The sequence below is a fragment of the Lepidochelys kempii genome, chromosome 5 (genome assembly GCF_965140285.1).
Source record: "Lepidochelys kempii isolate rLepKem1 chromosome 5, rLepKem1.hap1, whole genome shotgun sequence".
Classification (NCBI taxonomy): domain Eukaryota; kingdom Metazoa; phylum Chordata; order Testudines; family Cheloniidae; genus Lepidochelys; species Lepidochelys kempii.
The window spans coordinates 85,052,909-85,068,860 of NC_136384.1; the positions used below are offsets into that span (position 1 = coordinate 85,052,909).

The 15,952-nt window shown below is 41.0% G+C and overlaps 1 protein-coding gene across 3 annotated transcripts in view; it reads right to left on the minus strand.

The window, feature by feature from the left end:
- LOC144930558 (uncharacterized) overlaps positions 1–14,910 on the minus strand; it is an 87,464-nt gene extending 72,554 nt beyond the window's left edge. For all 3 annotated transcript variants that reach the window (XM_078852858.1, XM_078852856.1, XM_078852857.1), the window contains exon 1: positions 14,544–14,910. In XM_078852858.1, coding sequence (XP_078708984.1) covers positions 14,544–14,608 — 65 coding nt within the window. In that variant the 5' untranslated portion in view covers positions 14,609–14,910. The remainder of the gene's footprint in view (positions 1–14,543) is intronic.
- Between the last annotated feature and the right edge of the window lie 1,042 nt (positions 14,911–15,952).

Consider the following 15,952-nt stretch of genomic DNA (forward strand, 5'->3'; position numbering starts at 1 on the left):
TGGCTGACTGGATGGGATATGGTACACCGCGCTTTGCAAGGCTGGGTGAAGACTGAAATGTAGAGGAAGATTGCTGACCAATGACTTCCATGTGCTGTTTACTGTTCATTGTGATTGTGACTTTATGGTGCTTTGCACTATGAGAGAAGGTATGTATGTAATAACCAAAACACTTTAGCAGCAACGATCCAGACACCCTCTGATATTAACATTTGCACAAATGAAGAAGTGTTTGACCATAAACATTTATGAATGAATCTTAAAATTACATCTCCTAATATCACTGAAGAAAACGTTCCCCTCTTATTTCAGTTCTCCAGGTGGTGTATAGAAAAGCAGGACAGGCCCTAGGTTTTGTGGAGCCCTACATGAAGGAACTTGATTTGATTGGGGTCCCAGTCAGATTCACTCACCCTATTGTCATGTTCATGTAATCACAATGGCCCCTTGCTAACTCCTGTCTGCCTGCATAGATTCATAGATATTTAGGTCAGAAGGGACCATTATGATCATCTAGTCTGACCTCCTGCACAATGCAGGCCACAGAATTTCACCCACCACTCCTAAAAAAGACCTCACACCTATATCTGTGCTATTGAAGTCCTCAAATTGTAGTTTGAAGACCTCAAGGAGCAGAGAATCCTCCAGCAAGTGACCCGTGCCCCATGCTACAGAGGAAGGCGAAAAACCTCCAGGGCCTTCCAATCTGCCCTGGAGGAAAATTCCTTCCCGACCCCAAATATGGCGATCAGCTAAACCCTGAGCATATGGGCAAGATTCATCAGCCAGATACTACAGAAAATTCTTTCCCGGTTTCTTTCTGCAAACCTATCAGGCTGTGGTTACAATCTGCAGATATTGACAAACCCCATATGTGGGCTGGAAACCCAGAAAATGGAGCCAGAGAGCAACATTTAAGAGTACGGAGCAGAGGTAGCTCGCCAGTGCAACAATTAGATGTAACTATCAATAGGAAGACAGGACAATGCTTTGGCTGGTAACTCAATGGAAAGCAGAGTTATGGGGGAAGAGAGAGAGGTGTATACTAGATACTTTTAAGTTCTGGGAACCATCAAATACTATTAATAAAATATTATCATAAAGTAGAACTGGGCAAACAATTCATAAAATACAGTTTGTTCTACAATTTTTACCTCTTTTCTGGTCATGAACAGATACAAAAGTCTCTAATTTCTTAATTTGCAGTTATTCACAAGTGTATTTAGTGAATGATTTTAAGTTATTTGATTATTCATGACCAGGTCATTGTGAATATTCAAAAGGTCACATTGTGTCACATGAGCTTGTTTGTGTTCCCTGACTGGAGAAATTCTATCAATCAACTGTGAAGTTTGAATTGCAAATTTTACACTTGACTATGAAATTTCAAGTTTGCTTTTGGTGACTATTTAGCTGTGATTATTTAGACTCAAAGTTAATTTTCCATGAGCATTCATGCTAGCAAAGTTTGCTCACTAATAATATTTACTGAAAGCAAACACTCAAGTGAGCAAATGCATGCATGTAAAAAGATTAAAACAAAGTTATTGGAATATTCACACATCAAGCATTCACCAAGTCAACCATTAGTAAGGTGATCCTATTTGTATGCACTAGTCTTAAAGGGTCACCTGAGAACAACCTGAGGCACTCTCCCCATAGGCGGTGAGCATGCTCGGGGAAATTATTTTTTTAATAGAAATATAGCTTTAGCTTCCATTGAACCTCTTCATTGTTAATTCTCCCAATAAAATGTCTTCTACTAGTGTTCTGATGTTCCACCACCCCGGCCTCCCAAAAAAATCATAGTGAAAATATCAGTGGGGCCTACTCAGCAAAACTGTGGAGACTGCTTAGTTACTGGCTGAGTTTTTTCCCCACTTTTTAGATTGTCTGTCACTGACTTATGGCCAATAGCAGCTGTGCCAGCACTCTGATCATTGGATCATCACATAAATCCCACCCACCCCCAGGGTAAACCTGAGGGACAAAAGCCGTGCCTCAGAGATTGGGAATGGGCTGGAGACAGCTACAAGGCTAATTAACCGATTAGCCCAGAAAGTAGAAAGGCACAGAAAGAAAGCTCTCTGAGAGTGGGTGTGGGGAGACTAGTAGGCTTTTCACAGTCAGAGCCAAGAGAGATCTTGCAGAGGGAAGTTGCCTTCTGTTTCTCCCCCTCTTGTCTGAGTGAGCTAAGAATTGTATGCTGTTGTAAATATGGAGCTGCACAAGTTTGTGAAGATGATGGGAAATAACGCTATGTGAATTGTAAAGGTGTTTGGCCAGGTGGTGCTCTCCAAGCAGTTTGTGGCTAGAGGAGAGATTTCCCATCACTTGATCCTAGCCACAATTTAGTCCTAGACTTTGTGCTCTGACCTTTAACACATATGCACACACTATCTTATCTTGTGTCACTCCAGCAAACAGTGACATGAGACTAACAGGTGTCTGGAGTTGCAGCAGGTTGGTGTGGCGATGACCGACAGAATTGTGGCATATCATATTGATGTATCATCATTCTTTCATTTGCTTACTGCTGAACACTCTAATATAATCAGATTTTAAAAAGATATTTCATTCTCCTGATAGGTCCCAGCCTGGTACCCTGATACTGCAGCCATTTGTTGATGTGCAGAATAGGTTCTGAACAGGAAGCAAACACAAAAGTGCAGGTTTCCTCACATGGTTCCAACAGTCTGCATCAGCTCAGGATTGATAGGTACCACCCGAGGACCAAGGTCTCCATTCCCATGTAGTCTTCAGCCACTGTTAAGACTGCAAACAAGAGTGCTAGTTAGGTATCTCTCAGAAATAGCAGTATCCACTGGAAGTTGGTCTGAGAACATGTTCACGTCACATGGCCCAATAAACAGCTGCTTGGTAACAGTATCTGTCAAGGTGGGATTTTAAAATGATGACACAGAGGTGAAAGTCTCCAGCATACCCATTACAAATACCCTGGGCCCTTCAGCACAATTCCTTATTGGATACTATGGGCCTGATTCAGCACCCTTTGAAAATTATCCGGTAACATTCCTGTTAACTTCAATGGGATCAGGAACGGGCTGTACTTTGGAAGTAGTATTTTCTTCTATCAGCATTATACCTCCCCTTCTGCCATGGAGAACAAAGCACTGGAAGATACTTCAAAGATTTTCAAGGGAGGCTGGAATAAACAGGGAACTAACTATTTTGGGTTTTATAAATGTTGTTGGTAAGCATTCACAACCACCCATCCAACCTTAATGCATCTACCTAAAATTTGTGAAAAGATGAAAATAGCAAGTTACTAGGAGATTTTGGGAAACTGATCTCTAGAGTACAAAATGGGATTTTATATTCTCCTTTGGATCGACTGTACATTACAGTCTGCCTTGAGAAGGGACAGTCATAGCTTTTCACCCCCCAGGAACAGACCACAAAAGAGAATTGTGACTCAATCTCACTTCTTCCCCTGGTCCGAGAGAGAGGGCAAGATTACCTTGATGCTTTTTATGGTGTAGCTTATTCTCCCTGTGCAACTAGTAGACACTTTGGCCAGCAAGTTAGGAGGGTTGGGGTAGAGTAGAGCCAAGACTTCTTCCTCTCCCTTCCCCAATCTGTACCCACCCTGCCCACAAGTAGCATACATAGGATGAGCAGTCCCTGCCTGCTCTATCTGAAGAGGTCTTATTCACTTAAGAAGGGGACTAAAGTGGTAAGGGGGAACAGAGTTAGTTTCCCTGTTACTTGCTGAGGCAGGGGAGTAAAGGGGCTAGAGTGTCACATCTAGTAATTGGTTATTTGGAACCTTGTAGATGGTTTGCATGCTTTACCATCCAACATTAAGGGGGAGTGAGCAGTTAAATTGGATGAGGTGAAATGAGAAAAGGAAGAAGTATTGGCCATGAGGAGCAGATTACTGATGATTTCCAGAAACACTAAGTTTGGTTTTTTGAAGGTACAGAAATTGGTCAATAATTGCATTGTTTTGGGGTTTTGGCTGGACTCCACTGAAACACACTTTCCACCATCTATCCATTTTTAAAAGAGGGGTTTGTTTGTAATTTTTTATAGAGGTGTGTATCAGACATTTATCAAACTACTATATAGGTAATTTACAGTGCTTATTACAGCATAGGCTATGTATGCCCCTGTGGAATAGTTTGCTCTTATAATTAAATAAAGAAGATACTTGCCTTATTTTGTTCCCTCTCTGCATTGTGTTTATGTAGCTGAACATCATTATCACATTGTGGCTGCAGTATTTAAAACTGGAGCAGGTGGAGATGAAAGAATAGAGATGAAATCTTCCCTCAAATGTTCAAGCCAAACCCATTAGAAGCATTTCTTTATGACATCACTGGGACGCAGTGGTTATCTGGGAAGAAAGTGTACTTGCCCTGAAGGACTGTCAATATTAAGTTCCAAAAGAAGCTGGAGCTATGAGAGTGTCAGAACAAATGGACACTTGTGCTGGAATTTTTTCTCCCTGCATAAAAGTTAGACTTTATCTAAGTTCACAGACCAAAGAAGGAGAATCAGTCTCTGAGGCAAATATGCTCTACCTTGTACCAGAAGAATCAACATTATGGCAGTGAGGGCTGTGCCTTTGAGGGCTGAGCTTCCCAGACAGACAGTCTGGGTGGAGACCTGTGAAGCTCTTATTGTCATGCACAGTCAGGTGGAATTGGACACAGATCATGACCACCACAAAACAGCACTTGTTTGGAAATTATAAAAGTCAAACAAAAGACCAGAGGGCTGACATTTTTTACTTCATGCTTTTGCAGTTCAGTAATGTTGGGTTAAACACTGTATTCATCTGCACAAGCATGAATTGAGAGTAACACCTTTGCCTTCACAAGAGTTATTCCTCATTCACAATGGTGTTGCTAAGAGCAGGATAAGTTGGTGGATATTATAATCATTGCTTGACAAGTGTTTTACATAGTACTAATCCAGTCATTGCAACCCAGACCAATCTGGTGTTTGTTGCATTGTCCAATCATGAATATTCAAAGCTTGAATGTTTTGAAAAGTTAAAGTTGCAAATGTGAGGTGGTGGGAAAACCATTCATATTTTGGCTATGTGGAGACAGATATCATGAAGGATTTTAGTTCATTTCTGGTTAGGGGATGGTTTCCCTTAAAGAATCTGACAACTCCAATCAGATGCCGGATGCAAAATACCACCCATCACCCATACAGCTGTTACATCTTCGTAAGAAGCAAGCAGTGTCACTCTGGTCAGTAGCAATGGGAACTAAAAAGCTCTGTCTACCAGCCCAATTCTTGGCATACTTGCAGAACATACTCTAAAAATTAGCCCACTCAATCCCTCTATTTAATCCTCACACAGCTAATGGCAGATAAAGTGGTTCATTTTAGCTCAATTATCCTTAAAAATTTGCTATTTACAGAAAAAGTCCAATTTGAACAATTTTCTTCCTATGATATTTATGAGGTAGGGTGGAAGGATATTAGTTGTGCTTTTAAAAAGGGGACTTGTATTTAAAATTGCCCATATTACAGCAATGTTGAGAGACTGGGGAACGCAATGCTGCTTAGGGCTTGCCAGCACAGCTTGTGTACTGATTTTAATACATTGATTTAGAAATCCAGATAGGTGAACTGGTGCGAGCCCCTGGCATGGATGAAGCTATACTAATACAAGCAGTTTTTAAAACCCAGTAGATCTCATTTCTGTGTGTTTACAAGTGATTGATGATTAATTATTAGCAATTAATGGGAATAATGGGTGAGCAGTAAATTAGGTGTAAGTTTCAGGAGACACTGGATTAAGAAGCCCTAAATGTCGTACAGTAACCTCCCAGATATATATCACAGCCAGCTTAAGAAAAAGGTAGAATTTCAGGTCTGAAAGAAGAGAAAGTGCGGTAATCTGACATACACCAATTAATTTACTGATTCAAAAACTCCAGTACTGGATCTTCAGAGATCAAGGAGGAAGGGGAGGGGATATTTAACAATACTGGGGTAAATAATTAAAGGACTCTATAGAAGTTAGAGAGAAAGTCTGTAATAGCAAACAGATTTTACTGTTTTAAACAAGATATTGCACTATCAGAAGCATATTGCTCATCAAGTGGTGCCCACACTCATAAAAGAGAGAGTAGATCTTTTTCAGAATCCTTCTCTCTACGTTCCCCTGAGACATACTAATGTGCAAAGCTCGTCAGGTATTATTGTTGTGAGTCAGTGAAGCAGTCACTGTGTGTCACTCAGAGCACCAGCTGTCGCTGTAGAATAGCATTCATTCCATTGAACAATAAACTGAATCTCCCCCCGCCCCACTAGCTGTAGTCTGCTCTGTGGCTTACTATGATTTAACACATGTTACTCCACACTCTGTCTGCATTTGGAAGCTCAAAGCTGATAATACAAGCACATGGAATCACACTTGATAGTCTTTGTAAACTGTTCACTGTGGGTTCTCTCTTTAATATTAAACTTATAAGCTTCCTTCCTGATGAATGAGATTGCAGGTAGATGAATGAGAAAGGAAAAAAAGACCTAGGAAGGTAATTCTGCTGTCACATTGTTGCTCAGGCCATTATTATTCTCAAGTATTTCTTGATTAGTAGCTCTGCTGTGTCTGCTTTGGTGGTCCGCACTTTACTGGAGCCCTACTGATAAGGTATCCACCATCTTTTTTTGGGGGGGAGGGGTGAGTTGGGGGATAGGTCAGAGGGAAGAGCTAGAGAAGAAAATAAATGTTTTCATTCAATTAAAGATTAAAAATACATCTTTGCATTAAAGACAGCATGACATTATTCAGTTTAGAAATCAGGCTCCTGAATGCTGGCTGGATTTTAAGGTATCTGAAATGATAAAGCAATATGTTACAGATTAGGGACCTGGATATTCAGCTATCACTAAAGATTTGCTTGACTCCCAAAATTTTGGATGCCTGCCTTCCTCCTCTTGTTGTCCGAGCTGGCCATAATCACAGCTCCCGGGGTATCAACGATCTCGTTGACCTCACAGGATATGTCTACACTACAGTTAAAGACCCGTAGCTACCCCGAACCAGCTGACTGTGGCTCATGGGCTGCATCATAGATATTAGGGCCCTGGGACCCTCCCACCTCACAGGGTTCTAGAGCCCAGGCTCCAGACAGAGCTCAAATGTCTACACTGCAATTAAATTGCCCCTTAGCCTGAGCCCCCCTGAGCCTGGGAATTAGCTGGCATGAGCCAGCTGTGGGTGTCTAATTGCAGTGTAGTCATACCCAACGAGACCACACCTACAGCTCAGCTCCCTCTCCCTGACCAAAATCAGGCTCCCCAATCTCCAACTGACCCTCAACTTCCCAGTCCCTCTCACTGCCTCCCTTTAGAGTCTTCAAACCCAACTGTGTCACATTCTGCTTTGTTCAGTTGTGTGCACTGAAGATTCCCATGGTTAGAAACTTTCCATACCGCCTTTTTAGATCCCCAGCCCGCAATCTGAAGACAGAAGGTAACCAGACAGCAACAAGCAAAAAATGGCTTTCAGCAAAGTTAGGGGGTGGGACGGTATCTACTTGAACTACTTCAAAAAAGGTTAAGGTTAATTTTTGTTCCAAATTTGCAGGAGGTTCAGGTTTGTTCTCCCTCCTCCCCCTTTTTGGAACTCGACTGCCCGTCTCTAAAGAGGGGAAGAAAGCAGCATGGGTTACAAGGTTTAGAGGTAGGGTCCACAAGCCCTCCCAAGCACTCTCCAGACTAACTTTATTCAACATCATTATTAAAAGTTCAAACAAAACATGAGTCCAATCTTTAAGATTCAGAAGCTCAATTAATATTTTGCATCCCCCAGTCGTATATACACTAAGAATGATATTTCTGACCACAGTTTCAACCCAATGAAAACAGTAAAAACCAGCAACCAGCATCATCTACAAATTGAGTGTGAGCCTCTTCCAAAGATTCTATCTCCCTCCCACCCCACACAGGTCAACTTTCTGCAAGTTGCAGCACCAATTTGGAACTATGAGCAACCTTGTAAGTCTCTCATCCATGAATTCAGCTTTTCAAACAGAACAGTCCTCCTTTGTATGGTCCTTAACACAGTTTACTGGCACAGTCCCAAACAAAAACCAGAATGTTGGAATAATTAAGGCTACTGCTAAAAATGTACAAAACTACTGTGACACTGAGTGATCATGCCTAGAGCTGATCGAAAAAATGGATAAAACCTTCTGTTGGAAAAAGCTGTTTCAGCAAAACTGAATTTTTTGGCAGAAATGTATCCATTTCAACAGAAATTTTGCAGAGAGAGAGAGAGAGAAACAGACAGACAGACACAAGAATAGTTAATAGCTTGGTAGTAAGAGAACTCACCTGAGAATGTGGGAGAGCCAAGGTCTCAAATTCCTACTGTTGGCTATTCTAGGGTGAGAGAGTGTCGTGTATTTTCTTGAAAAATTTCAAATGCCTCATTTTTGCCCCAGTAAGGAATGAAAGTTTGAAAACCTCAATTTTTCACAAAACAGAATTCTTGCTTTCTGACCAGCCCTTATCATGACTGACAGCTTAAGTTTCCATGAGTATTTCCATATATGAGCCAGGACAAAAAACTGTCAGTACACATAGACTACATCATGGTCTTGCAAGACTTGAACTTGATTTTGTGAAAACAAAACAGAAAATCCAGGAGTAGTTCAGCTCCAAGTTTCCTTTTATTATCCAAAATGCTAAAGTTCAATTGAAGGTCTGGTTTGAGCCTATTTCTTTTTGTAAAGCATTCTGAAGATGAAGTTCTACATACGAGTAACTATTACTGCTACTAAACAGGTCTGTTATCTAGCTTGTCTGCGGGCATTTCTCTAGCCCCTCTGGTTAATAAATATTTCAACATGAACCTGTCTTTAATGAGAAACAGAGATGTACAAATACACTGGTTGTCATTTCAAGCCACCTAGGAATGTTAGAGGCATAAAGAGATCAATTTTTCAAAGTTCCCATATTTTATGTTTAAGTTAAGTGTCACATGTAGGGACAGATTGATTTTGACTGCTGTAATGGAAAGCTAGCCTCCAGAACAAGGAAGAGAACTGCTTCTGGAGATTGTTGAGTATCTACTGAAACTTTTCGTAATGGTGTTTTGAAAAAAATTATTCCCCATTCCTGTTACATCACGTTACACTAACGCCAAAAAAATAACTCTGTGTATTTTGTATAAAATGAAGGGTCCTAAGCTTTGGGGCCTCTTTTCATGGATGGCAGGTGAAGCTTCCCCAGGGGGAGGCTAGCTCCCTGTCCCACCTCTTCCACCCATGGCCTCTCCCACACTCCATCCCCGCTCAGTCGTAGGCCTGCTCCCCTCCATGACCACCGCTTCCTATGTCCCTCCTGTCCACTCTCCCTCCCCACGAGGCCTCCACCACTCGCAGAGATGCAACAAGCAACCTCATGGCGGGGTGAGGAGAGGAGGGACATGGTGGAGGGGTGTGAAGCGAAGAAGATGAGATGAGACGAGACGAGAGACTCACGCAGCAGCGGGCAGTGTGGGCCTCAAGGAAGGTTCGGAGCAGATATTGGAAAAGGCAGAGCACAGGCTGGACACCTGGGCCGTGGTGGCCCTGGCATTCGGTGGTGACTGCATGAGGGGAGGCTTAGCCTCCCCTAGCCTATTATACCCACTGCCTCTGTCTCTTTTTGAATGTTCTTTCCTAAATCCCAGAAAAGTGTACTGTTGCATGTAAAACTAGAGGTTGGTTTGTCCTTCATGCTTCTCTTCTTTAAGACACCTTAGTTAATGTTTGTAATTATTCTTCACAACATTCAAAAGGTAGTTAAGTTGTTATCCTCCACTATATAGATAGGGCAAGGGTCAGAGAAGGTAAATCAATAGCTAGAGGCAAAGGCACAGCAAAGTCAGAACCAGGGTAAGAATTCCTGGCTCCTGGTATTACATACAAGCCACTAGACCATGCTACATAACTTTATCCTGGATTTCAGTTAATTATTGTACACCAGATCAGTAAGTGCTCAGCATCCCTCTGAATTATGTGTTGCTAAGTTATTTGATCTACACTGTACAGAGCAAGAATCACCTAAGTAATATTGGCCAGAGAACACTGTACCATTAGCAGTGGCTGAAACTTCAACTATGTGGTGTGCACTCCCTTCATTCTACAAACCGGTGGCAGATTAAGGTATAAAATAACTAAGCTACAGCTTAGGGCCTCTAAAAAAGAAGCATGACTTCATTTCAAATTTTTATCAAAATCGGTTGATAAAAGAGATATAGGAAAAAGATTATCTCTAAATATAGACATTTGGGTTCAAATATGACAAAAATATACACATCTGGCTACACAAATGCCCTTTCCCTTCACTAATTGTTCATTATTGACAGGCAGGAGGCCAAGGCTGAGAAAACAAAAACGATAATTGCGCTTGTAAAATTAGTATTTCTATGAGTAAGTCTGCTATCATTCTCCTAAGGCAGCGTTTTGTTGGCCAGCTGCTACTGGTAAAATTCTGAACATGCCTTCATAACAAGAATGAAAGGAAGTCTTATTACTGAGAAAAATCGGGGAAAAATATGAGGTCGGAGACAGCAGTGTCATGAAGCAATCCTGCCAAGCTCATACTCGTATCTTAGTGTGTTCTTTCTTCTTTTGATTAGTACATACGTTCAATTGTGTATTTAAGTGCGCACGCCACTTTCTGTTTCATGGGCTATCCATCGCTTCATATGATTGAGTTTGCAGGTGATCGTTTTATGGACTTCAGTCAAGCGGATCTAGAGGAGGATAAATTTTTGTTGGCTTCCCTCTGTCAGTTTTGGGAACCTTCACAGTAAGTATTGAAGAGTGCTGACGAAAGAATAGAGGGTTTTGAGAGAAGTGAAGGAAGAGGTAGATATATATCAAATATTCTGAGTACTTGGTGAGCAAGTTATTTCAAACGATGTGCATATATGATTTATAGGCTATTAAAGCCTTTAATATTCATTATATTTGTTTGAATATAGGCTAGTTTTTCTCACTATCTCAATGCCTGTATAGAGATTAGTAGTCTTTTTTCTGCGCATATAGCTTGTTGTCACTCTGTGTGTGTCCAAGGTGTTTACTTGAGATTAATCAGTGGTTCTGGGGGAGACAGAGGATAGAGAAGCAAATGCAAAGAGATGTCTGCCTAGAAAAAAAGACTGGGATTTTCTGCTCACCGGGTTTGGAGCACGCAAGATAATATTTTATTACAGGTAGTATGCTATGTAAAAATTCCTATATAGATTTATAAATCACATATCATGTGCATAATACATTGTACTTTTATAATATAGCAAAATAAAAATCCCAACAATTCATTATTTCATAGTGAAAATTAAATCAGAATAAACATTTGTAAATATATTTTATATATAGTCTGGATAAATTTTGTATTTTCCAAACAAAATTTAACTTTTTTTCATTTATTCATATGAAAAGGAGAATTTTCGTTATTCATGGTGTAAAAAAGATTATATAGCCTCTCTTGTTTTCCTGTGAGAACATAGATAAAGTAGCACTAACTTTCACAGAAATATCCTGCTAATATAACAGAGGCTTTCAATATATATATATATATATATATATATATATATATATATATATATATATAAATAAAAATATTTGTTGTTGCATAGATATATACATCTCAATATTTATTATTAAAATTAAATTTTTTAGTTGTTTCAATAAAAAGCTTTCTGCTACTCATTTTAGTACTAATATTAGGTAATTCGGTATAACCTTCTACAAAATAATACAATTTATTGGAAAAATACAACCCGCATACAATTTTTGATGGTTGGCTTATTACCTGAGTAAAAACAACAGGAGTACTTGTGGCACCTTAGAGACTAACAAATGTATTTGAGCATAAGCTTTTGAGAGCTACAGCTCACTTCATCAGATGCATAGAATGGAACATATAGTAAGGAGATATAGATATAGATACAGATAGATACAGATACACACACACACAATATGAAAAGGTGAAGTAAGAGGCTAATTAATTAAGATGAGCTATTATCAGCAGGAGAAAAAAAAAACTTTTGTAGTGATAATCAAGATGGCCCAATTAGACAGTTGACAAGAAGGTGTGAGGATACTTAACATGGGGAAAATAGATTCAATATGTGGAATGACCCAGCCACTCCCAGTCTCTATTCAAACCCAAGTTAATGGTATCTAGTTTGCGTATTAATTCAAGCTCAGCAGTTTCTCGTTGGAGTCTGTTTTTGAAGCTTTTCTGTTGCAAAATTGCCACCTTATAGTCTCTGTATATGTGTGTGTCTCTCTCTCTCCTTACTATATGTTCCATTCTATGCATCCGATGAAGTGGGCTGTAGCCCACAAAAGCTTATGCTCAGATTAAATGTGTTAGTCTCTAAGGTGCCACAAGTACTCCTGTTCTTTTTGCGGACACAGACTAACACAGCTGCTACTCTGAAATCTGTTATTACCTGAGTGTAATTCAGATAAATATAACTAATAGTTGAGCTTGAAGCTTGTGGGTTATCCACATCCTATATCCTCTATTGCCTCTTATATCCTTGATTGCCAAGAGTCTCACTGCATATTCAGAAAAGGAATTCCACAATTTAGATGCCCCAACACAGAAGAAAAATTTCCTGAGAACTCGTCTAGGAAATTGTATTATTTACTGTATTTTTTTATTTTCTATTTTTTTATATTGTTTTGTTTGCTTCTACTTTACATACACAATTAGTTCAAAGAATTGGTCTAAAATTTATTTGTCATGATGTCATTGTTACAACGGGGGCTGCTGAAAATTATTATTCTATTTTTACAACTTCACCATATATATATATATATATATATATATATATATATATATATATATATGCGCAAATATAAAGCTTTCGTGTTTATATATTCAGTGTCCTTTCTGTGAAAATAATAAATTCATTTTTTAATGGTATGGGGCCTCTTACATTTGACATAGTTTAGGGCCTCAGATTGTTATAATCTGGTCCTGCTACAAGCCCTCTTCTGAGGTGGCAGTAGGCATTCCATGCCAACACCAACAGACGCTCAGAATCACATTAATACATACCATGAGAGTTGACAATGAGAAAGCACCTTTCACAATTTGTTAGGCACAAATATAACCCAATAAACTGTGTACAAAATAAGACACGCAGGAGTCAAACTAGAAGCCATCAGAAGGGTGTAAACACTCAGTTTTGGGGGGAGGAGGGAAACGACTGTTTAAATACAAGCGAGTATAAGTAGTGGTAATGGGAGGATATTAAAAGGAAATGTTAAGATGGATGGTTCATCAAAAACTCTCCTGGTCATCTATTTCAGACATTTTATAGGCCTCCTAAAGAGAGTTAGCATAAGCTCCACTGCTTGAGACATTTTAAACTAACACTGTTAAATGTACCATAGGGAACAATCTAGCAGTGTCAGGGCCTAAGTGACCTGACAGAAGGCAGAGGTGAAGAAGATCTGTGATTCTGTGTAAGTAAATACAAGTTACAGTGTTGCTCTATAGAAGTGAGAGGCAGAGAGAAGACGGAAGAGGAACCTTTCTAAGGGCTTGTCTACATGGGTGTTTTCAAACTAGATCTACTTAAGTTAATCCATTTTGAAAATGCTTGTGGACGCACAACGCAACCCATCATTGCGCACCAACTCCATGTTTATCAGGAACTCTGGAGTCCTCTTGTAAAGTGGACTATGTTTGGTCTTTTGTTCATGTACACACAATTGCTGCATACCACTTTGTACATTCTGCCAATGACTATCCCACAAAGCTTTGCAGGCTGATCATTACTGACCTATCCATTTACCTGTGTGCCCTCTCTCTCTGTCCTAGCGTCAAGTGTTCAGAATGATCCTTCTCCCCTTTAAAAGGTGCCTAGAGACAGATATTGCCCATTTGCTCCCAGATCCCAGTGTATCATTAATCTGGCAATACAACTGCAATAGTGCTCCAGAAACCCCACAGCAAAGCTTGTGCAGCTGCATGGAGTCGTGCTGAATCGCATTGCCATCTGGGAAGAAATGTTGATTCAGGAAACTATTATAGCCAGCCACAGAAATAAGGACCTTTTTGTGGACATTGTAAAACAGAGGTCCGCAAGGGGTCATGGCCAGGACACCAACCGGTGCCAGCTAAGGAGCAAGCCACTCAGGAGAAAGTACATTGAAATAAGAGATAAAGAGACAACCTGGTAAGGGCCATGTGATCTGTTCATTTTCTGATGAACTGGACAGGATTCTACGCAATTATAGTATAACCTGTTCCAGGCACTATCGGAGCCTGCTGCCTGCACTCTTCCCCACACCAAGGACAACTGGCTAGACCCATCATAGGATGAGCAGAAAGATGCCAGAGAGGAACTTCCCCCTGAGAGGCAGGATCTTTTTGTGATGCAGGACCCTGATGACAGCCAGCTGGAAAGCCAGCCCCAGTCCTACCCTGCTATAGCAGACTGCAATTTCAACCCTGCACCAGCTGAACCCCAAGCAGAAACCCAGGCTGGCACGGAAGAGTCAAATCCCCCAGAGAGAACTTGGTCATGTACATACCCATCTTCACAACTTGGTATTATTGGTGGTGGAGGTGGAGCAGGATGTGAGCTAGGAGTTCCCATCCCCTTCTATACTCCATCTTGTGCTGCTTCAAAATGGCATCCCCAGCATGGTACCGTCACATTCTATACTCCGCCTCCTCTCTGTCCTTCTTCCTGTAGCAGATTTGAACTGAAGCATTTTTTGTACAAAATTAAAGAATCCATGGAGACATTGCTTACAGGAAAGGAAGTTTGGTTAGTTTTTGTAGGTTACATGAGGTATGAGTGCACTTTGCACACCCAGTCAAGGCACAAACAATACCTCGCTGAGGTACAAATGCTCTGTAGCATACCTTGTAGGATCCTATCTATTTCTCTCTGCACTTTCTCTATGTCTGCAGTGAAATATAGCAGAACTTAAGACTGAGAAATAGCTCAGTTTTGCATATTTTAGGGAGGAGTCACATGCCCTCTACCCCCAGTATAGCTTGCAAGCCTCTTCACTCCCGCAGTGCTTCTCAGGGGTTGGAGGGGACCATCCTGATGAAATATTTCACAGCATATCTCACAGGTCTGCCCTTTGCCTTTTGGAATAAAGCCATTCTCTGCCTCCTAGCCACCCACCTCAGCATAATGTCACTGAGAGTGAGTGTATCCACTTTAGGCTGTCAAGAAGATCACTATCCAGCTCACCACCCCTCCATGACTCCTCCTTTACACCTCCAACACTATAATAGTGCCTCTAGCACACAAAACAAAACTGCACAAGCCAACCTGGAACCTGGGGTCAGGTGGGATGGTTGATTGGAGCTAACAGCATGAAAACAGACATAGGTGATTGATATCTAAATGCACCCAGCACCCTCCACGCACACAACCTCTGATCTTTCCTCAAGAATGGGAAGTCTCAAGGAGGAAAGACCGCTAAGGGTGTGTCTTCTACACTGCAATTAAAAACCTGCTACTGACCTGTGCTAGCTGACTTGGGCTAAGGGGTTGTTTAATCACAGTGTGGACTTCTGGACTTGGGCTGCAGCCCTAACTCTGGGACCCTCCCACCTTGCAGGGTCCCAGAGCCTGGGTTCCAGCCCTAACCGAGAAGTCCACTCCAACGTGCAATTAAACAGCCCTACAGCCCAAGCCAGCCACAGGGGTCTAATTGCAGTGTAGACATACCCATGTACACAGTAAAAAAAAAAAAAAAGAGAGAGAAAAAAGAAAAGAAAAGCTATCATGACTTGCCCATGATATGAATAATAAGCAACTGTTCCCCCCGCACACACACACCCCGTACTCCTACAGCCACAGCACCTACAACAGTCAGACCATCAAGGAAAGGGCCTCTATGTGCTGCTGACAGAATGGCAAACATCTCCTCAGGTTGGCCAAACACATGGCCGAGTCAGAGGATACCCAGGCTGGCTG